The sequence below is a fragment of the Desmodus rotundus genome, chromosome 1 (genome assembly GCF_022682495.2).
Source record: "Desmodus rotundus isolate HL8 chromosome 1, HLdesRot8A.1, whole genome shotgun sequence".
Classification (NCBI taxonomy): Eukaryota; Metazoa; Chordata; class Mammalia; order Chiroptera; family Phyllostomidae; genus Desmodus; species Desmodus rotundus.
The window spans coordinates 18,730,300-18,753,704 of NC_071387.1; the positions used below are offsets into that span (position 1 = coordinate 18,730,300).

The window sequence follows — 23,405 nt, forward strand, 5'->3', positions numbered from 1 at the left end:
AACCATTATTACATGAAATGTTAAAGGGGCTTATTTAATAAAAAGACACTGAAATTGAGAACAGGCTGACAGTGACCAGAGGGGAGAGGGGAGGGGATAATGGGGTAAAAGGGTGAAGGGTTTATAGGAACAACTATAAAGGACACATGGACCATAACAAGGGGAGCTGGAAACAGGGGCAGGAGGTGGGGAGGGCTGGGGTGGTGGGGATGAGTGGGGGGAAAAGGCAGAAAACTGTACTTGAACAACAATAAAAAGTTAAATAAATAAATAAATACCAAGTTAAAAAAAAAGATCACAACTATGAACAATAAAATGGCAATAAATACAAATCTATCAACAATCAAATCTAAAAAACAAACTAAGCAAACAAGAAGAACAGAGACAGAATCATGGACATGGAGAGCATTTTGCTAGTTGTAGATGGAAGTGGGGTGGGGAATAGGTGAAGAGGTGAGGGGATTAAGAAGTACAAATTGGTAGGTACAAAATAGACAGGGGGATGTAAAGTACAGTATAGGAAATGGAGTAGCCAAAGAACTTACACACATGACCCATGGACATGAACAATGGCGGGGGGATGACTTGAGGGAATGAGGGGTGCTGGGTGGAGGAGGGCAAAGGGGGAAATATTGGGACAACTGGAGTAACATAATCAATAAAACATAATTTAAAAAAAAGAATATAGGACTCAGTCGGAAACTAGGAGGAAGGGGAGGCAGCCTCTTCCTCTCCCTCACTGAGTGAGGCAGGAAGGTTGAAGGACCCTGAAGAACATTCTGCCTTTTCCCTCTTCTCTTCCATGGCTCAGTCCTGGCCCACCACCCTCAGCCTGTGTGTCCCTGGGCACCAGTTACTTTATAGGCGCTGCCTGAGTGTTGCTGTCCCTCCTGAGTCAATTGAGGTTAGAGGGGCCCAGACCTTGGAGAAATTACAACATACATGGCTTGCCCCTGGAGCAACTAATATCCTGAATTGGGCCCTTTCTCTCCTTAGGTTTAGCTTTCTCTGCAATGTCTCCATCTCTCCTCTCCGCACATGCATATCAACTTCCAAACCCCCGCTTCCAGACAGTATGGGGACCAGGCCAGGTCCCTCCGGGTCCCTCGGTCCTGCTACAAGGTATTAGGACATGGCCGGCTGAGAAAAGTACAGCAGAGTGGACAGCAGGAGAGTGCATCAGCAGACGATTCCTGGCCTTTGCTTATTAACCTGAATAAAGAAATTCAGGTTGGTACTTGGATTATATTATTTCTCAGTTTCTTCTTTCCTTCCTTCTGTTATCAGCCACTTGAACAAGAACACCTAGAATAATAACACCAGCTAGCATATATTAGGCATATGATGTTTTGAGAATTATTATAATTTTATATGTATTAATTCATTAGCAACAACTCTGTGAATTAGGAACTATTATTATCCCCATTTTACAAATAAAGAGACAGAGGGCTAGAATGGTTAAGTCACTAATCCAGGGTGATACAGTTAGTGGTAAACCAAGAGTCAAACCCAGGAAATTCAACTGTGCTTTCAACACCATGCTGATGTAGAATAAGGTGTAACATGATTTTAAGTGTTACAGTGTGAATTTGGGTCACAACTTAAAGGTCAATAGTTACTGGGATGCAGTCAGCAGCTTTTGACTGAAACTTGTCCTTTGCACATTTCTATAATCAGAGCACGTGGGCTGGGATAGACACTGGTGTGGCCATCTTCGGAACATATAATGCACCCAACATATTTGAAGCTGTTATAAAAATTAGGAGCTTTATATAAAATATTAAAGTTTATTCCACGAATAGGAAGCAAGCAAAATTTCTTCTTATTCTGGGTTCCACTTGACACCTTCAAAGCCACACCTATTTAGAGTGTGGGGTTGGCCCCAAAGCCATAGTCCATCCTTGTAGACAGAGAGATTAAAAAGACCACATAAAAAGCTATTGCTTTCAAACTCACATATTCTCCCTGGTACAAGGTGTGTTTTTCAGTCCCTTAGCTGACACTTAGAAACCTGGAGATGGGGAAATTTGTTTCAACCTTAATGTTTAGAGAGAGAAGCCAAATCCTTTCGGGTCTCCCCGCATGTAGGTGAGGTAGCAGCCATGAGTGAGCCTGCCTGGGTTGCCCCCGCGCCATCCCAGATTTTGCAGGACTGGGCCTGTGCTCCCTGAGGGTAGCTGTCACCTTCTCCCAGCCAATAGTGCCTGGAAGCCTGGCTGGAGCATTCCTGGTGACGTTCCCGGGCAACCTACAAACTCTCCTTAGGGCGCAGGCTCTGTTAGGACATGGGTCCCAGCAAAGATGGGGGTCCATAGTTATCTCCCCCCATCGCAGTAAGATCGAGAAAATGTCCTTGCTCTGTTCACTGGAGGAACAGATGGATTAACTGACAGGGATTTTGAAATATGAAACGGACTCTATCATTAGAAAGAAGTCACTTCTACCTGCAAAGATAGTGAAAGTGAGTTTGAAAGTACAATGCAGTGTGGTTGAAGAAGATGAGGATAATATTGGTCAATGACCATTGAGCACTGTATTTTTGATCATTGATCAGTGTATTTTACTTAGTTTCCACAATTAGCCCTATAAACTAGGTGTTGACATTTTCTCCATTTTTATGGATGGGACAGCTGAGGTGTTGAAGGTTGAAATGACTTGTCCATAGTCACACAGTCACTGGTGGAGCTGGGATTCAAACCAGACAGTTGAATTCTAATGGTCACATTCTTAACCATGAAGCCTTGTTAGCATCTCCATTTCCCTCACATCCACCATTTAATGGGTTTATCGAAGCTGTGCCATGTGCCAGGTAGTGTGGATAAAATGGGGAACAAGCCAGTAGATTCTCGCTTGGGTTAAGCCAGTTTTCTCTGGGGTTTTAAAATTCGGAGCCAGAGAGAGTAAATAACAGTCTCCTTCCGATAGCGAAACCAGGAGATGCGATGATGCTAAGGGAGCCTTTTGTGGCCATGCTCCCTGTTGTACAGAAAATCAGACACAACTGGAGAGGAGCCCTGGTCCTGGCAGCGTGTCTGAGATTCTGCTTCCAGCTGTTCCTGAGGCCAGCTGCACACTGCTGTCCCTGCACTCATTAGCCTTTGATACTATTCACTTTCTGCTCAACATGGTTAGAGTCAAGTCGCTGTCACTTGCAATGAAACCATTCTTGAATGATACAAACCAAAACAAAAAGGCATCCTCCATTTCATCCCCAGAGAACCCCCATTCTCGCATTTGGGTGTATGCTCTCATAGTGGCATCTCTTAGAGCTCCTGCCCGGCTCTCAGAGTCTCTCTTTCAGGCCACGGCCCCTGATTCACAGGGAAAGACCTCCAGTTGCCATATCAATACCACTTGGCTCTACCCGCTTGGCCATAGTTTATCAATCCAAACAGTCATTCCTGGCCCACATTGGACCAAGGAGAAACTCTCTTCTTAAAATTTTACGTTTAAACTGTAAAGACACAGAGCCTAGGTGGGAATTATTCCATCAAAGCTATAAGGAAGAAGTTCCTTGAATCCACTTATTAAGAAAGACCCTGGTGTTCTTATTCTTTATCCAACCATATCTAGGAGGTACAACTTTTCCTTCAATTTCATGAGATATTCTAGTGTTTTCCCCATACATTCATTCTCTCTCTCTCTTTTTTCTTTTATTAAGTTGGCTTACATCAGCCTTAGTTTCTTGCAAACAAAAGTTCTTGAAGTCATAAATTCTTTCAGATTTTATGTGTGTGTACAAATATACTATGATATAGTAATATAACATAAAAATAGGAGCATGGCCTATGAACTATTTTGTAATATATCATCATACATAATATGAGCATTTTTCAAACACAATAAGTATTATATATTTTAACATTGTATATATGTACTATTGTTTATTGAACCTACTTTTTATTTTTGGTGTTTTAGGGAGTTCAGCATTATTCTCTATTATTAAAAATTCTACTCCCTTCTTGGGATAGATAAATTCCTGGCAGTCACATTTCTGGACAAAGTATTTCCATCAGATAATTTGTGCCAATTTACATTCTCATCCTTGGTTGGTGAGAACAGTTTCCTCACAATCAACAGCATTAGGAATTATAATTATATTGTATCTTTTTCAATCTAGTAAATTAAATGATACTCGTTTTGGTTTACATTTCTTAAAGAGTTTTAAACTTGAGTCTTTTTTCCTCCCAAATTAATGGTCTTAATTAATTAATCACTTCATTTATAACATTCCTGTTTTGGTTCTTTATCCATTTTATTCTGTTGGAATTTTCATTTTTAATTGTAGGAAATCTTTATATATTTTCAAAATAATTTGGTGTTTGAAAAATGTTTTTCTTACAAGTACTTTCCTAATTTCATATTTGCCTTTTATGTATTCTCTATTATTGTTTTATTGTTGTTCCTTTACAGAAATGTATACTTATATGTAACCTTTAGCCTTATTAATCTTTTTCTCTGTGGTTTTGTGATTTTTGTGTTGTGCCTTTAAAGGCTCTTTACATGCAAAGATTGTATGAATAGTCACCTACATAATCTACTATGATTTTTTTTACATTTAAATCTATATTTTATCTCAATGCATTTTAGTAGAAAGTACGGATCAATTTTTTCCCCCAAATGGTTGGCCAGTTTATAGTTTTCCCCAAATGGTTAACCACATCAGTTGTAGAGTAATCCCTCCTTCTTTCACTGACGTGAAATGTACCTTTATCATGACCTTAAGCACTGCCATCTATATCAGGAATTTCCATCTCCAAGTACAGTCTCTGATCTTGCTACTCATGACGTCAGACTCAAGCCTTCTTTGCACCCCTCTCTGAAGAATATCCATTCCACAAAGCACTGATGAGCAATGTTGATTTTACTAAGTATTTGCTAGGAGAGACAGGGGAGTGGGTTTTCCGCACCAACTTAAAAACAAATCAAAAGGGCCTCAGGCTTCCTCAGGCTGAGCTGCTTCCTGATGGCCTCATGGGCTCCATGTTTCCCCACATAGGTCTGTGTCCTCATGTGGGTTTCAAATGTTTGTTTCTTAGTAACAGGTCTGTTCTCCAGATCTATACCCCTACCCAAGCTCTTGCCCAAGAGTCTTGGTGATCAAGAAATCTGGGTCCCCAAGGGGAGTAGACAGGGTCTCATGTTGCCTTTATTTACATCCTTGGGGGATTACTGGGCACTGGAATCTACCCGACTTGGCTGGAACAACTGGACCTTCTGACTCACGACGGGTGTTCAACTCAGAGCAGCCCATGGCAGCTTCCGGTGTGTCTGAATAGACAAAGGAGGACTGTGACAGATGAGAGAAGACTTGCATTTGGAAACTGAACATCAGGTATTGTCCTCTCTCATCCCCAAGTAAGCGGTTGAGACCCTGTCCCTGCACCACCATGGTATCAGGTTTTGCTCTTTACAAAAACACTCCCACATATATGAGCTTATTTCCTCCTAGTGACTCTGTAAGATAAGGGGTGATTATCTCCAATTTGCAGAGAAGATAAATCAGAAGTTATACAACTAAAACTTAGAAAAGTTGGGACTAGACAAAAAAAATGTAACAGGTTAGTCTGATACAAAGTCATTGAACTTTTCCCATGGAACGCTCATTATCTTCTCCCCACATATTCCATCCTCCCTCTCTGCATCCCCCACCACTTCACTTTCTCCTGTAACAAAGTCTTTAGTTCACCACTTTCCAGGTTAAACACAGGGCTCTATGTGCTCCAGTCTCCACATTTTCCAAGCTAGTTTTTTCCACTGAAGCTTTCCTACAGGGCTGAAAGCGGGGCTGCAGTTTAGCTTGAATGGACACAAGGTCACACTACTTGAAAGGAATGGGACCGTGCCCTGCAGTGTGCAGGCTAGCCGGCACTTTTTGCATTTTTTGATAGAGAAAGGGGTCAGACAGCTCTGCCAGGCCTGCAGTGTAGACCAATGTCCTCGTTCTTAGCGAAATTTCCTGCCTCATGGCCGCTGAAGCTTTGGGAGTGTGAGCGGACACCATGCGTGGCGGGGAGCGTGGCAGAGGCAAGAACTGTATATTTTACTAACATTTTCATATTCACTAGCACACAACAGTTTATGGTCTTTGTTAATGATTTCTAAATCTTCATGTCAAAATTAAATCCTTTTTAAACTCAGGATAAGTGTACTTATTTTGTGTTGCCTTATTTCTTTTAATGACTAGATTTGCCAGAGATTTTTTTTTCTTTGCTTTTTGTTTTCCAAAAGAAACAGCTCTTGGATTTACTTATCTGTTTTGTCCATTTTTGTGTCCTAATTAATTAGTTTTCACCTTTGTTATGATGATCATCCTGATTTCTTTTTATTTTTTTAAATTTATTTTAGATTTTATTTATTGATTTTATTTATTTATTTTAGAGAGGGGAAGGGTGGGGGAAAGAGAGAGAGAGAAACATCAATGTGTGGTTGCCTCTCATGCACCCCTGCTAGGGACGTGGCCCGCAACCCAGGCATGTGCCCTGACTGGGAATCGAACCAGTGACTGTTTAGTTCACAGGCCGGCACTCAATCCACTGAGCCACACCAGCCAGGGCATGATTTCTTTAGAGTAGATTTTGTTTAAATTTCTGTCATTAAATGTTAACACATTTTTGCTATTTTGGGGTAATAAAAACATTATTAAATGGCATTTTCTTGTTAGTTTTTAACAGTTCTTAACAGATAGTTAAGAACTATCTGTTAAGTTAGTTTTTAACAGATAGTTTGGAATGGTATTTTAATGTTTGAAGGGACAAAAGTCTTTTCTGGTTTCCAGTAGATAGATACTAAAAATCACTCAGGCTTAACAGGACTCAGCTGTGGCTGGAAATGGGGGGCAGTGGTGTTGGTGTGAAAGGGGGCTTCCTCCCCCACACAGCCATTTGGTACTGACAGCTACCAAATGGCAGCTGTTGAATGTGGGAACAGTTGGTGGCAATGAGGAAGCAGGCCTGAACAGATGGCCCTTCCTTCATGGTCTTATGGGATCCCCTCCCCCAACTGGAGCATGTAGTCCACTTAAGACTGTGGTTGCATTTTTCTTGCTGAATGTGAGATCCTCAGGGCTCCCTAAAAAGCCTTAGGAGACAGAGGTCCAGCCTGAGAGGGGGTAGGGACAGGGCCCACAGTGGAGGGAGAGAAAGGGATGAGAAATGGCTGGTGGCAGGTGGAGAGTCTGCCTCCCCTGTGGCCGATGCCTGAGAGGCCTGATTAGAAATGACGTCTCTCAAGCATTGACATGTGTCGTTCTGGGGCCAGAACTGCCTGAATGCTCCAGGGGAGTCTGACCTGCATTCCAGAAGGTGGAAGGGCTGCAAAGTAGGTTTGTGAAGGGGCAGGGAGAAATGATTCTGAACAGGGACTTTCTCATGTGCGGTGTGGGTGAGCGCTTCCGCTATGCCTTCAGTTGTGAGCAGACTTGCGTTTCTACAGATAAGGGATCCATCACAGCTGGATAGAGCATCTCACTTTCTGGCTTGTAGAGAGGCTCTGGGAGAGGCTCTGGGATAGTTTTTAGGCTGTCTCATCACTCCATCCTAGAGGCTTGTTTATGGAGGGGTGTCATCAAACTGTAGTCAAGTTCCCAAGTTTTCCAAACTGGGAGCCTGGGAGAGGACTTGGCTTTGCAGGAGTGAGCATAATTACAAGACACAGGACATGATGCTGGGGGAGGCGGTCTCTGTACTCCAGGGTTCTATGACTCCATGAGTGGCTCACAGGCATCACAGGTCTATAAGACAGAGGGACAAGAAGGGGGAGAGACAGCACACTGAGAAAGTTAGAGATGCATTTTATCTCTGTAGTTCCTCCAGTTCCTGATTGAGACAGACCAAATGGGTACAAAAGATCCTAGGCACATGAGAAGATCCTCCACATCATCCATCAGTAGGGATATGCCAATCAAAACCACCATGAGAGACCACTCCTTCCCACTGAGATGGCTATAATAAAAAATATGATTTTAGCAGTGCAACTTATGGCCAAGATGGAAGTGTAGGTAGATATGCTTTGCTTCCTTGCACAACCAAGAGAAGGACAACAACAAGTTTAAAAACAAAAAACAACCAGAACTGCTAGAATATTGAACTGTATAGAAGTCCAACTGTAATGGGGTGGGTAACTTGGCCAGTGTCTTAATAATATTAAAACCTGTGTCTGAGTTCCAGCCAAGATGGAGGCATAGGTGGAAGTGCTTCATTTCCTTGCACAACAAAAAGAAGGATAACAGCCAATTTAAAACAATAAGAATAAAAACAATAAACAGACAGAACGTCCAGAAAGTTGAACTGCGTGGAACTCCGACAACCAGAGAGTTAAAGAAACATTCATCCAGAATGGTAGGAGGGGTGGAGATGGCCATCCGGGTGGAGAAGACCAGCGGCAGCAGCAAGGTGGCAGACTGTGCAGGGGAGTTGGGGGCTGGCTGACTGGGAAACTAAAGACTCAAAACCTCTGGATGTAGAATCCTGTGGGGGCTGTGAAGGTGGGAGAAACTCTCAGTCTCACAGGAGAGTTGGTTGGAAAGTGAGGCTAGAGCTGAGAAAGCAAGCAGCGTTGTTCCCTCTTTGACTCTCCCCCACATACAGCACTACAACACAGCAAAGAGGGTTGCCCCACCCTGGCGAATACCTAAGGCTCCACCCATTACAACATAGTAGAAGCACCAAGACAAAGAAATATAGCCCAGATTAAAGAACAGATCAAAACTCCAGAAAAAGAGCTAAGCAATGAGGAGATAGATAACCTTTCTGATGCAGAGTTCAAACCACTGGTAATCAGGATGCTCACAGAAATGATTGAGTTCAGTCACATAATGAAGGAAGAAATGAAGGCTATACAAAGTGAAATAAAGGAAAATACACAGGGAACCAACAGTGAAGGGAAGGAAACTGGGACTCAAATCAACGATTTGGAACAAAAGGAGGAAATAAGCATTTAACTGGAAAAGAATGAAGAAAAAAATTTAAAAAAAATGGAACCTCCAGGACAACTTTAAACGTTCCAACATCTGAATCACAGGGGTGCCAGAAGGAGAATAGGAAGAGCAAGAAATTGAAAACTTATTTGAAAAAATAATGAAGGAGAACTTTCCTACTCTGGCAAGGGAAATAGACTTCCAGGACATCCAGGAAGCTCAGAGAGTCCCAAAGAAGTTGGACCCAAGGAAGCACACACTAAGGCACATCATAATTACATTACCCAAGATTAAAGATAAGGAGAGAATCTTAAAACCAGCAAGAGAAAAAGAGACAGTTACCTACAAAGGAGTTCCCATAAGACTATCAGCTGATTTCTCAAAAGAGATCTTACAGGCAAGAAGGGGCTGGAAAGAAGTATTCAAAGTCATGAAAGGCAAAGACCTACATCCAAGATGACTCTGTCCAGCAAAGATATCATGTAGAATGGAAGGGCAGATAAAGTTCTTCCCAGATAAGGTAAAGTAAAAAGAGTTCATTATCACCAAGCCCTTATTACATGAAATGTTAAAGGGACTTACTTAAGAAATAGAAGATCAAAAACTATGAACAGTAAAATAACAACAAACTCACAACTATCAACAACTGAACTAAAGACAAAAACTAAGCAAACAACTAGAACAGGAATAGAATCACAGAAATGGAGATCATGTGGAGGGTTATCAGTGAGGTGGGGGAAGGAGAGAATGGGGCGAAAAGGTACAGGGAATAAGAAGCATAATTGGTAGGCATAAAATAGGGGGAGGTTAAGAATAGTATAGGAAATGGAGAAGCCAAAGAACTTATATGTATAACACATGGACGTGAACCAAGGGGGAGGGGGAATGCTAGAGGGTAGGGGGGTGCAGGGAAGCGGGTAGATAAATGGGGAGAAAAAATGGAATAATTGTAATACCATAATCAATAACATATACTTAAAACAAACAAATACCTGTGCTCTGTGCTCTGTTTTGAATTTTGCTCTGTATCCTCTCTGAAAAGGTAATTGAGGTTTCCCAGGGAAAGTTAAAATTTCACACTATGTAGGAAAGTGAATAAGGGAAAGTATAAGATGCGATAATGAAGAAGGTTATAGTTTGTGAAAGTTTTGGAAAGAAATTATGGAGATGCAATCTTGGTAGATATCAGAAGGACAAGGATTTTCCTTCACACTTTTTATTTCTCCCTACATGATCCCCCCAGAGTTTGGCATTCTGAAGCAGTGAGTGATAACATAAGATTTCTTTGCATAAAACCACTAAGACCAGTCATTAATGGTGGTTTTGTTAAGCAAGATTTTGACTGGAATGTCACAGTTGAAGGAGGCATGTCTGGGTTCTGGATGTCACCAGAAAGCCCTGAGGAAGTGGGATTGACTTGTGAAGATAGCAAAAGCCCACGAGATTCTGTGTTTCATGGCAGTCTTTCCAGGGAAGGACCGAAGGTTGCTTTTCTGAAAAGATGGCTAAAAAGGAAACTGCAGGAACAATGGAAGCCTCAAAGACTTGAGGGAAACAACTGGTACAGGTGAAGCCAAATGGCAGGTGTGTGGCTCAGCTTCTGTGTTCTGAAGAGTGGACTAAAAAGTCAATCTAAAGGTTTCTTGTGTAAGTTCCAGCAAAGTGGACTTAAAGATCATAGGGGATCCAGGCTGTTCTTGGTGTGTTTATGCAAACAAACAGGCAAATTAAAAACTGAACTCAAAATAGTCCCTTTAATGACAATGAAGGTGATCTTAGGGAGAAAAATTGTGGTTCAAGGAAAACCACAATAGTCAGTGTTGGACATCAGACTGGTGCAGCTAACTGTCTTGAAAGTGTGTTTTAGTTGGGAAGTTGAAACTGGATTTGTAGTATCACTAAAGATGTTCAGTTTACAGGTGCAATGGCCTTGCAACTTGATGTCTTCCCAAAGACAGTCTTGCAAATTCAGAGACTGGCCTGTGGGTTGTTGTGTGAATTAACATGTGTGTTCTTCCTTCTGTTTTCACAGGGCGTGTGCCTATGACCTCATTACCTGAGTGATCGGGTGCAATATAGGCCTCACGTAAGGAGCCCACCTTCATCATCGCCCCCTGAGACTCAACGGTTTGGCTGAACTACGTGGTTGGGTTGGGTTGGTGAAGGGTTGGGGCAGTCTTTGGGCTTCACTTTAAAGAAGTGTTCACAGTCATAAAAACTTTAAAACTGATTTTCCCTTTTCGGCCCCCATGGCTTGGACAGAAAGTTCCCAGAAATCTGAAGGGGTGGAAATCCTAAAACATTCCCCTCAGCCTGAGCTAAGTATAATGGGCAAAAGGGCTTTGGACAGGTATAGCATGCCTTGGACACCTTCCTCCAGATAAGCCGTTCTTTTCCTAATGTGGGACATTGAAGAATTGGTCCCTGCCTTGTCATTTAGTGGTTATGGTTTAATTGTGCCTTCTAGCTCTCTTGCCAAATCTGTCACCTCCAGAATATGACAAGGATGCCAACTGTCCAGAAATGCCAGCCTTTGGACAAGCCTGCCCCTCCCTGGTAGCAGCCAGCTGCCTGGATTCTGAAAGGTCCTTCCCCTCATGGGAAAGCCACCCTCTATGCCACACGTCTCCTTTTAGGGATCCCCAGACCCAAGGTAGGTAGGATGGCAGCCAGGTCCAAGTGGAAGTAGCTACAAGAAGATGAAACCTTGGCCCTTTGTTCTTTATAAGAATATAAAGGGTTTTATCTGAAAAGAGGGATTGTAATGGGGTAACTTGGCCAGTGTTTTAATACTATTAAAACCTGTGCCTGCATGGAGCCAGGAGATGGGTATGACTGTAACCCATGTTGTGATGTGGTGGCGGGGCAGGGCCGGGGGTGCTTCCTGCACCTGTGAGAGCAGCTTGGAGCTGGCTTCTGCGGCACAGGGCCATGCTTGCCCGGATTAACAAAGGCAGCTGAGAAAGGCAGAAGAGACTAGACTTCTGGCAGGTGTAGTTGGTGGTGGGAGTAGTCAGAAATGGGGTTATGGAATATCTACGCAGGTGTGTGTGTGTTTATGGGTGTTTTAAGGGGACTTTGGGATTTAACAGTGACATTTTGCCGTTATTCTAGGCCTGTATAACTTTTGAGTAAATAGCTCCTTTATTTTTTACCAAAATCTGGCATTGAGAGGCACAGTTGGTGGTGGGCAAAGAACCATGGTTAAAAAAAAGACCCCAGGGAAGGGGGCTTGTTTCTGTAACACAGCAACCAAGGAGTTAAAGGAGAAACATTTATTCAGACTGGTGGGAGGGCTGGAGACAGGCAGCCTGGTGGAGAGGACTCGCATCAGGATAGACAGTCAGACCCAGGTGAGTCTCGGGAGGCAGCTGCAGCTGATTTCTCCAAAGAAACCTTGCAGGCAAGAAGGGGCTGGAAAGAAGTGTTCACAGTCATAAAAAGCAAGGACCTACATCCAAGATTGCTCTATCCAGCAAAGCTAACATTTAGAATGGAAGGGCAGATAAAGTGCTTCTCAGATAAGGTCAAGTTAAAGGAGTTCATCATCACCAAGCCCTTGTTATTTGAAATGTTAAAGGGTCTTTTTTTTTCCCCATAAGTTACTTTATTGTTTTTCAATTACAGTTGTCTGCATTTTCTCCCCACCACTCTCCTCAGCCCAGACAAACCCACCTCCCTCCCTTGCTTCCACCCTCCCCGTTGGTTTTGTTCATGTGTCCTTTATAGTAGTTCCTGAAAACCCTTCTCCCCACTGTCCCCTCCCACCTCCCCTCTGGTATTGTTAGATTGTTCTTAATTTCTATGTCTCTGGTTATATTTTGTTTGCTTTTTTCTTTTGTTGAAATGTTAAAGGGTCTTATCTAAGAAAAAGATAAAAAACTGTGAACAGTAAAATGACAACAAATTCACAGCTATCAACAACTGAACCTAAAGAAACAAAGACTAAACTAAGCAAACAGCTAGAACAGGAATAGATTCACAGAAATGGACATCACATGGAGGATTATCAGTGGGGTAGGGGACGGAGAGAATTGGGGCGGGGAGAAGGTATGGGGAATAAGAAACATAATCAGTAGGCATAAAATAGGGGCAGGTTAAGAATAGTATAGGAAATGGAGAAGCCAAAGAACTTATAGGTACAACACATGGACATGAACTAAGAGGGGGGGAATACTGGAGGGTGGGGGGTACAGGGCAGAGGGTAGATAATGGGGAGAAAAAAATGGAACAACTGTAATAGCATAATCAATGAAATGTACTTAGAAATATGGACAATAACAAGTGCTGGTGAGGGTGTGTGGAAAGTAGAACCCTCATGTATTGCTGGTAAGAATGGAAAATGGTGCCGCTACTTTGGAATACAGTGGGGCAACTTCTCAAAATGCTTACTGTAGAATCACCATGTAACCCAAAGTGGGAGACAGGCTGGTACGATGGTAGTGGATTCTCAGAACTCACTTAAAGTTAGTGTCAAAGTGGGAGACAGAACGGATCTCCCCAAAGGAGTCCATGTTCTCATTCACAGAATGCGAAGACATCACCCTACTTGGCAAAGGGGACTTCCACAGTCCATTAAAGTAAGGGTTTTGAGATGAGATTATCTGGGTGGGCCCAATGTAATCACAAGAGCCACGAGTCAAGGAAAGTGGGCAGCTGGAAAAGGCAAGAAACAGTGACCCCCTAGAGTCCCCAGAGGGACAAAGCTCTACTGACACCTGATTTTAGCCCGTAAGACCCATTTTGACTTCTGACCGCCAGAATTTCAAGATGAATTTGTGCTGCTTTAAGCCACTGGTTTGTGGTAAGTTGTTACAGTAGGAATAGGAAGTCAATACACCTAGTTGTTTCACTCTTAGGCATCTACTTAGGAGCAATAAACCTGTCTACACAAAAACGTGTGTGTGAATATTCATAGCAGCTGAAAGGAGCAGAGGGGACATTCCCCGTAAACAAGCACAGGGTTTCTCTGGGATGACGAGTGTTCTAAATTTAGGTTGTAGTGACGGCTGCACAACTCTGTACGTGTATTAGAGCCATTGATCTTAAATGGGTGAATTTTATGGCAGGCAAATTATACCTCAACAGAGCTGTTAATTACAATTTTAGGAAAAGGTCCTATAAACAGTGTTCCTTTGATCCGTTCAGGCGATGCATACTTTGCCTCTTTGATTTTTTTTTTTTTGAGGGATCTGAAGGTCAGTCCCCTGACCTTTGCCTCATTGAAGTCTCTCATAACTCCCAGCAAGAATTCCAAGAGATCTGGACCTGACCTCAGAGATCTTACTGTGGAGAGGAGCTTTTTTTTTTTTCAATGCATATTGAATATTTCAAGGGAGATGGTGCTAAGAGAGAGGGAAAATCTGAAGCAGAATTTGGGGTGTCATGTCTGCCATTGCTTGGGCAAGATATGATAATGACACCTGGTGTTTTACTTAAAGAATTAGATGGAAATTATTGGGAACCAGTGTTTTTATTTAAAAAATTTTTTTAGGAAATCGGAACAGATTTCAGTCTTTGGTTGAAGTTTTCTCAGCAAAATCAGCACAATCAGAACGATACCTACGTGTGCATCCGTGCGCACACGTGCCCAGTTGTCCCGGTCAAAAATAAAATGGACCACGATGCTTGGCCTTGGCTGAAACACTGGTTTTGATCAAAGTCTCTGATGTACCCTGAACATCTTCTAGAGAGCGTGTAGAAATTGGAGGGTTAGCCAGAAGCCTGAAGAGATGGGAAGTGACTGTTTTGTACCTTTATACTTCAAAGGTGACCTTAGGCTTGAAAATCATAAATCCCCAATTCAAGATGGGAAAAAAGTATTTGTGCAGTAGATGAAGTAAACTCTCTGACATTTCCCAAGATTGGTTTGAATCAGTTTATCCTATCTTAAAATGATTTGCTTGAGTATTCTTTTAACTTGTATTATTCTAAAATAGGTTTAACCAAAGTCAGCTGTGGATACCAAGGGCTCTATGTAGAACTCTTGATTCAGGCCTGGCCAGTGTGGCTAGTGGACTGAGCACTTGGCCTATGAACCAAAGAGTTGCTGGTTTGATTCCCAGTCAGGGCACATGCCTGGGTTGTGGGCCAGGTCCCCAGTAGGGGCACGTGAGAGGCAACCACACATTGATGTTTCTCTCCCTCCCTTCCCCTCTGTCTAAAAAAATAAATGAATCTGTTTTTCTTTTTAAAGCCTCTTGATTTCACAGGTGACCCTCCTTTCAGGATTTTCTATGCCTTTCCACGAGGGAGAGAAGTGCATGCAACATGTATGTTAGTAGGGGGTGGATAAATCTGGGTGAGCCACGATTGTCTGCAAACAGGAAGCATAGCTGCTGTCTCTGAGCCTCCCTCAGTGGGAAACCTGCTTCTTGCCATGAGTGCTCCCTGCCCAACATGGAGCTACTCAGAAGCTGAATCTTGTCCCCCATTCCTGTGCGCCTACCCTGAACGCACTTGCCACCGTATGCAGTCCTGGGATTCATTCACGAGGGATAGATCCCACTTTATGGGCCAGAGAAAAGCTCAAGGACTGGGGCAGGAAGCTGCTTCAACAAGTCTCAGTGTGAAGACTGTTGGCAGCTGCCGTGGCTCGTCCTCTAACGTGGGTTTCTGAGAAATAGAAAGTGGAATGGTCTAGCATGCTGTCACCTGCTTGTGTCTTGCTCTGACTGATGGCATGCATTCGTTATGAAAGCCTTGGGGTTCCAACTCCTTCCTCTGTACAGTAAGTCCTAGTGGTCTGTGGAACCGAAGGGGATGCTAGAGAAGGATGCACGACCTTGAGGGCACCTTGGTCCCACATAGAACTTTGGGAGGGAAGTACAGAGATGTGATGGGGCAGCCTTATTGTCCCTTTCCTAGTGGTACAATCACTCCAACACCCAGAACCCTCAAGAATGTAATTACTCTCTTAGATGGTGAGGGACCCTTTCCTACAGGCATCTCATTACCTCATGGCCTTATTTTTAAAGTAATACTACAGGTTTCTTAAACCTTCTTTCCCAGGCTTTTCCTTCTGTGACTTTGCTTCCAGAAGGCAGGGCCACTTCGTCTCTAGCCTGGCTCTGCACAGTGACCAGACTTCTAGGCCATCCTTCAGACATGGACAGAGTGGTCACCTGGACCCACGCGGCCAGGACCACCTGCCTCACCAACTCAATCTGTGTGCTTCATTCTGCCTTGAGAATTATTCTCCCTGAATACAGCCACCTCTACTGGGATTAAATTCTAAACACATGAGTAGTTGAGATGTTTCAATAACATCTCAGAGCTAGCCATTACTGACCTCTTACCATGGGTCACTCAATGAGGAGAGACCCATTTCACCCTCACAAAACTGACACAACCATATTCAGTGATTCTAAGGGAGGAATATTTTTCACATTTTAACATCTCTGCAAATCCAATGCACCTTGTAATAAATAGGACATTTAGTCTAATTGACAGCAGTTTTTCTTTCTCAGTGATATATAAACAATGCTTCTACCTTAATGATATCTTAGATTCGATTCGAATAGCTTGACGTGCTACAGTGAATCGAGTTTGGGAACTACTAAAATAAAGAAGTTCTGATGTCTCATTGTGAGGTTCTTTATATTTTAAGGCCTCAGCAGGAATAAACATGTGCTCGAACACTGTGCTCCTATATTTTTTCTTCTATGAAGAACACTGGACTTTTCCTTCGGTGAGGGGTAACAGTCTCTAGCAAATCTCACGTTGCTATCAACAGCTACTGGGCAGGAACAGTTCATTTTACAGATGGTGGACCAGAAAAAGGAAGGAAAGATTTGCGAGAAGAGTTTGTTTATAAATTTCATGATCTGGTCTTTTGGTGGCCTTTTAAAGTTCTGTCCCACATAATCCTATTGGGAATTATAAATGAAATCTGTGCCCCCCCCTTTCTAATAGAAATGCAGGCTAAAGACTGGGCTTCCTCTGAGAAGTCCTTTTGGCCGGTGGACTGGGCTTCCTTGAGGATGACATCATTCCCACTAGGGTTTGGAATTCATACATGTTGGCCGTGTTTCCCAGAACTCCTGCCATGGGGATATTGGGCAGAATGGGGCTTTGCAGGACCTCATGTAACACAGGCAACAAAAGGAAGGAAAACCAGGAGTGGAGAACAATGCCCACGAGACTGGCATGGACCCCACCCTTGAATGACAGGGACCACACGCTTCCTCACATGAGGGTCAGTGGGAAACAAGACTTCATATTCCTCCCACTGCTGGGTGTCAGATTAGGGCTGAGCCTGCAGGAGGAAGTCTTGGTAGAGGAACACGCTGATTCTGAATTGTCCCTTAACAGGAAGTTGGGCCTCTCTTCAGGCTTTTGAGCTGTGTGTGGCCCCTTGGTGTTTCTGGGTGCTGGCTTCTGGCCTGGGGTAGCAGCTAAGATGCTTAACTTGCTTCTCTCTCCATAGAGAGGTCTAGCAGCCTGGAGAAATGGAGCAGACAGTTCTTTGGAGAGCCCAAAGTCATTATATTCCTTTGCCTGGCTGAAGAGCCATAACCACATAGCGAGAAGAGAACCAGTCCTGTTGCCAGAGTGAACCTGAACCTCAAGATAGTGACTAATATTGGACAAGGCCATTGAATTCTCTGCTTGCTGCTCTGGAACCAAAGGAAGCTTAGAGGGCTGGCCTGCCTGGTCAGAGAAGCACCACCCTTCTCTCACCTTCGCTACTATGAGTGTGCGCTGAAGAAGGGGGCCCACACTGCCCATCTCCAAGCCTGCAGCACCTCTGCCTGGAAATGGAATTTCTGTGGGAGGGGTGGAGGTGTGTCTGAAAGATTTAGTGGGGTGGGTGGGTGTTGTCTTTTGTCTTCAGAGGTTAAATCACCAACTTTGGAACCAGACTTCCTGGGCTTAGAGTCTGGTTCCTAACTAGCAGTGTGAGCTTGGGCTAGGTACTTAATCTCTCTGTGCCTGTCTCCTTATCTATAAAGTGGTGACACTAATAATGCCTCTCTCAATGGACTGGTGTGAATATTAAATTACTAATGTACGTAGAATACCTTAAACAGTGCCTACAAACAAACACAAAAATGTTTGCTGTGGCTCTGTGCCCTCAGTGGTAGTTGCATTACTACCACTAGAGGGAGCTCTTAGCCTTAGGGCAGGGGTAGAAACAAGGTAAAGCAAGGTGGAGGGCTGGATTCGGCTGTGGGCCTTGAGTTTGCCACCTGTGGCTTAGGGGCATGATGCTTCCTTTAATAATAGACACATAATTTCTGGGCTGAGGAACCTAGGCCTGGAAAAGCCCCTGCTCTCTCTCTCTCATTTGAATAAGAAGAATTTGTAATTGTTGGAGAATTCAGAAGCCACAGGGCAGGGAGAAAGCAGGGTGAGGCCTGGCCATGAGAGACCTAGCAAGCCAGGTTGTCCTGTCAAACATGAGCTGGAGGTTGGGACAAATGGGGACTGCAGGGCCAACAAGGACATGCACTTATCCCAGGCTGTGCTCCCTGGGACCCACCAGAGAAGAACTGGTGGCTGCAGTGTGAGGAAAGAGAGAACATGCTAGAATCCTGCACGAGGAGCCTGGAGTGTCAAGAGTGCATGGGGTCAAAGAGAGAACAGATGAGCTACAAGGCCAAGGTATGCCTGTGAGATGAGAGCAAGCGGGTGGAGGAGATCCTTCCAAGGACAATGCAGCAGGAGAGAGGTGCACGAAGAGCCCTGGGTAGGAGGGGAGCCCTTAGGGCCACCGAGCCCCTTGGGACTCTCTCTTCTGCATTTTCCTGTCCCTGCTGTGTGACTCAGTGAACCCCTGCAGCTGAGTGCGCCCACATAATGCTCTTTCTCTGGAGGAAGCTGTCTACAGCCTAAGGCGGCCCAGACATGCGCTGCCTGTTTTCTCCCCAGTTCCTTAGCTGCTTTCATTGCAGAAATCAATCTGGTTCACACCTGGTGGCTCTGAGGTGTTTAATGGCTTCCACAGCCAGGGGCTCCCCTCTCAGTAGATTTCATTACTGTGCATCCCTGGACTGTCCCAGGGTTTTTGCAGCCTCCTGTGTGTATCCGTGGGAGTGTGAGGTAGGGAGCTGGTGAGATGAAAGAAAGCAACTGAACTGTGACTTAGATGGAATATTCTGCTCACCAAATGGCTGAGGGCCCTGACCGAATTGCTCGTATTTATAGAAAGGAAGAAATAGTGTCAGGCAGTAAAACTCACATTGGCTTGTATGGGTTCGGAACTGCCTGTGTTCCGAAGGGGTTGCTTTGTGGTCTAATTTGCAAGGCCCTGCTAGAAGGTTCCTACTGCCCCAGAATAGCTTCCCCGGCCACCTCCTCTGTGTCTGGCATTTTCATCATTGAGCGTTATTCCTGTTTTTGAGCTGCTTCCCTCAGAAGAGGAAATTTTACCACCTGTTACTTGACTGGCCTGGGAGAGAGCTGGGCCAAGAGCTGCCCTAACTGGGTAACTTTGCTGTTTGTGGTTTCTTCCCTGTATTTGGTGAAGCAGCTGCCCCAGGGGCCAGTTGTCTCACACATTTTCTCTCTGGCTCAACCGCCGCTCCAGGCGCAGGGCGTCCTTCTTGGGGCACCTACGTCCCCTGCTGCCCTGGAGTCCTCTGTCATCAGGGAAGCTGCTCCCGACCACTGTTGATCCACAGCGACAGAGGTGACGCAAACACAGTGGGTGCACCAGCCCACAGCCCACCCTTGCCTCTTGGCCTCTCTCCTCCATGTTAGGGGGTGGGACACACTCCCCAAATTTCCCTCCTCATTTTTTCTTGGGTATCACACCCCCTTCTCAAGAAGTGGAGTTGTGAGTGGCCAACTAGAAACTTCCCTCCATCAGTCTTTTCTATATCCCTGTGCTCAGGCCAGAAATCTCAGCCTCATTCCCGATCCCTCCTTTCCTCGCACCCTCCACGTGAGCAAGGCCTGTCAGTTCCGTCCTCAGAAGGCATCTCAAAGCACGGTGGACACATTTTACATATTTATTTTTTTAATCCTCACCCGCAGATATGTTCATTGGCTTTAGAGAGAAAGAAACATTGATGTGAGAGAGAAACATTGATTGACTGCCTCCAGTAAGCTCCGGGACCTGGGGTCGAACCTGTACCCTCTTCATGTAGGAGACAACAGCCCACTGAACTGAGACACCCAGCCAGGGCACATTTTACTTTTGCAACAAGAAAAAATAAAGTTCTGGTGTGCAAGCCTGCGCCTATGCACAAGGCCGCTCGTTTGGTGGCAGTTTTCTATTTAAAAAGCCTAGAGAATGCGGGAAGTGGAAGTTAAGGGTTTGACAGGGTAGGAACAAGAGTTTAGGTTCAGAGTTTGAAAAGAGGATGAGAAAAGCTGAATTTTAAAATACATTCTGTTTTCCACTGCTAGGCTGCCGCAGGAAAAAGCTTCTGAGAATTGGCGCGTGCAGCCTGAGCTCGAACGCCTACCTCAGCATGAAATCCAAAGGTCTGGCGCACTTAAAGCAGACTGCCTACGGGCCCATAAGCAGGAGGGCAGAGATCTGCCAGGGGCTGTCAGTCTCTGGTAACCTGGTGGTTCGCTGGAGGCAAAGAGGCTCAGATAGAGCAGAGGCCAGCCAGGGGGCAGGAGACTGATGGATGGGGAGGGCTTGCTCTTTGGGTCTGTCATCCAAGGCGGGGGTCTCCTTGGGGGTAAGGACTCTTTCAGTCAAGGCCCAGGAGGGGGCCTTTCCAGAGGAAGGTGTGAGCAGAGGAGACCGGTGGAGAGTTCCCTATCTCCCCAAGGACAGGAGCCCCTGGGAGCTGGTCGGAGCCTGGCTCATTTGAGGATCCAAAGAGAAGGCTTTTATTTTTTTTTTCCTTATCCGAAGGCTGGGGTAAATCTGAGGGCACACATGAGGGCCCTGATATGATAAGTGCCAGGTGCTAGATTGTAGCTGGGGTGAGCACATTCCCCATCAGCTGGGGATGGGGGAGACTCCATAGTTGCTTCAAGTTCACACCGACGCTGGTTTTCCATCCCTAGAGAGAGCTCACTCACGGTCAGACCCAAAGGGAAACCCTCTGACTGATCTCCCCTCTTTCCTCAACCCCTCAGCATTAGGAGAGGATATGGAAATGGTGGTAAGGAAGTAGTGCTTTTTACAACTTCTAAAAATGGAGTAGAATGGTGGTTACCGGGGCCTGGGGGCTGGGGGAATTCGGGCTCTGTTGTTTAAAGGGAAGAACTTGAAAGGGAGTTCTAATGCGCAGTGTAGTGATTATTGTCAAAACTTCAAAACTTCACAGTTGTTAGGAAAAAGGAAGTGAAATGAAATAAAATTCATTTAGGCTGCCAAGCTTTGCAGTCTTATTTCCTGGGTTCGAATTCCAGCTCTACCACTCATTAGCTGGCGATTTGGGGCAAACTGCATCACCTTTCTAAGCCTGTTTTTGTTTTTTTTTTTTCATTTTAAGATGACAGAAATAATACTACATACCTTGTAGAACTGTTATGAGTATCAATTGAGATGGGAAGATACAGTGTTTGGTATAATGCCCGGTCAAACAAAATGAGTGCCCAGTAAGTGTTAGCCGTGATTACCGCCACGAGGAGGTGGGCATGGCAGGGCACCTGTGATGTTCCTCAGGATCCTGAGTGACAAATGAGAGGGAAGAGTCCCTGGAGGGTGCAGAGGTACACGTCACAGCAGAGCATTTCCCTGGTACCCTCCCCACTATAACATCATCATGGCGGTGGGGAACTGTGCCCCCGGGGGTGAGGCAGAAGGCGCAGCATCCCAGAGACCTGAAGTTGCTCAGACTCTGCCCCCATCCCAGCCTCCAGGGCCCCCTGGGTTTGCTGTGCACCAGAAATGAGGAAGTACATCCTTCCAGAAAAATCGTAGTGAAAGAAAATCAACCTCGGGTAGTTGCTAGAGGGTGGCTAAAATTAACTGTTGCTCAAATAGAGAGACATGTGGCCAGAAGAAAGAGAAGTAGCAACTTTCTGTCCAGTACTTGGGGCCGGGTGTGCTCATCTTCTCTCATCTCCATGGGACAAATGGGCTGGGGGGTTGGGGGGAGGAAATGGTGAAGGATCCCCACCTGGGCTCACAATGCTGGGACTACTCAGAGGGAAGGAAGCAGCATTGTCAATGTGGGGCTTGGTAGACCCGAGAAGCCGTAGCTGCCCACTGAGCAGAGGAAACAGGCAGGAAGAGGAACTGAACAGCGATGGGGAGGAGGAAGGTCATGCATCTGTGGCTGGTGATGCTGTTGGCTTGACACCATATAGGCTGGCAACCAACCACATGTATGAGTCATCGCACCTTTTGATAACTTCAGAGCAGGCCACATCCCCTGACTCGCCTGTAAATGAGGTAAGGGCCTTGCCTAAGGTGGCAGCTGAGTCACAGTTAGGATCTGTGGAGCAGGTCTTTCACCAGCCGGGCCCTGGAGAGGGAAACCCCAGCAGGCCTGTTTCCTGCTTGGCCCTCAGCCCTCGGTGGCTTCTCCACCCCCAGCTGACTCCCCAAGCTCCCTGTCCTTCGTATGCTGTGGGTGCTCCCCTTCCAGCTCTGTCAGAGGTCACTGCCAGTCCTCCTATGCCCTACTCAGAGCTTGACTGCAGTGCAGAAAGAGATCTCTTCAGCTTCCTCCCCCAGGGGGCCTGCACCGACTGTCTTCCCTTCGATGATTGTATCACTACTCCCAAAAGAGACCTAGGCAGGACCACAGAACCAACACACCTAGGAGAGTGGTATATAGTTTCTATCACTCTGGTCCCCGACCCGCACGTGTTCATTCCTTTACTCATGTGTCCATTCATTCATACGTCCATTCAATGAATGTTTATTGAGCCCCAGCTGTGTACCAGGGAGTGGCCTGAGTCCTGGGGACTAGGTACTGAATGAGAGTCACATGCACATTTCTGCTCTTGTGTGGTTTATGACTGCCCTGAGATGACGGGAGCCTGTGGTTTTGTGCCCTCTGATGTCCAGGGCCCATGACAGAGCCTGCTGGGAGCATGGCCTCTGAGAGCCTGCACTTAAGGCCAGAAGCTGGACTAGGCAGTCTGAACTGTTGACCTGGAGCAGCTAGAAGCAGAGCAACTAGAAGCATTGCAGCCGTGGGTGTGCTGGTCCTGGTGAGAGGGGGAGCCAGACTGACCCTTGTCTTTGGAGCAAGAGAAAACCCACGGGAATGGAGGCCATCTGGATGGTGCTTGACCTCCAAAACATGAAGTGCAATGACCAGAAGCTCTCTTACTCTTTTTCCCAAGAGCAGACAGAAACCCAGGTTAAAATAGAAATTCTCTAAATTGTGAAATGTGGACAACAGATGTAAAAATTAAAATGAACAAGGAAAACCTCTCTGGGGCTTTTATTACGCAAAGCGAACAAAACGCATCTGAGAGCTGCCGCAGGTCACCCTGGCTTGCACTGACTCAGCAGCACCAGAACTGAATTCAGAGTCCTCGGGACGCCTCCCCCAAACCTGTTGACTCCTTCCCCAGACAGAGTACTACCTTTAGGCATTGTGTGAGCACCACTTTTTAC

General features: G+C 45.2%; 1 protein-coding gene across 1 annotated transcript in view; it reads left to right on the forward strand.

Moving 5' to 3' along the window:
* SUSD1 (sushi domain containing 1) overlaps window positions 1-11,430 on the forward strand; it is a 143,595-nt gene extending 132,165 nt beyond the window's left edge. The window contains exons 16-17 of the mRNA XM_053921782.1: window positions 997-1,230; window positions 10,950-11,430. Coding sequence (XP_053777757.1) covers window positions 997-1,211 — 215 coding nt within the window. The 3' untranslated portion in view covers window positions 1,212-1,230; window positions 10,950-11,430. The remainder of the gene's footprint in view (window positions 1-996; window positions 1,231-10,949) is intronic.
* Window positions 11,431-23,405: the final 11,975 nt, after the last annotated feature.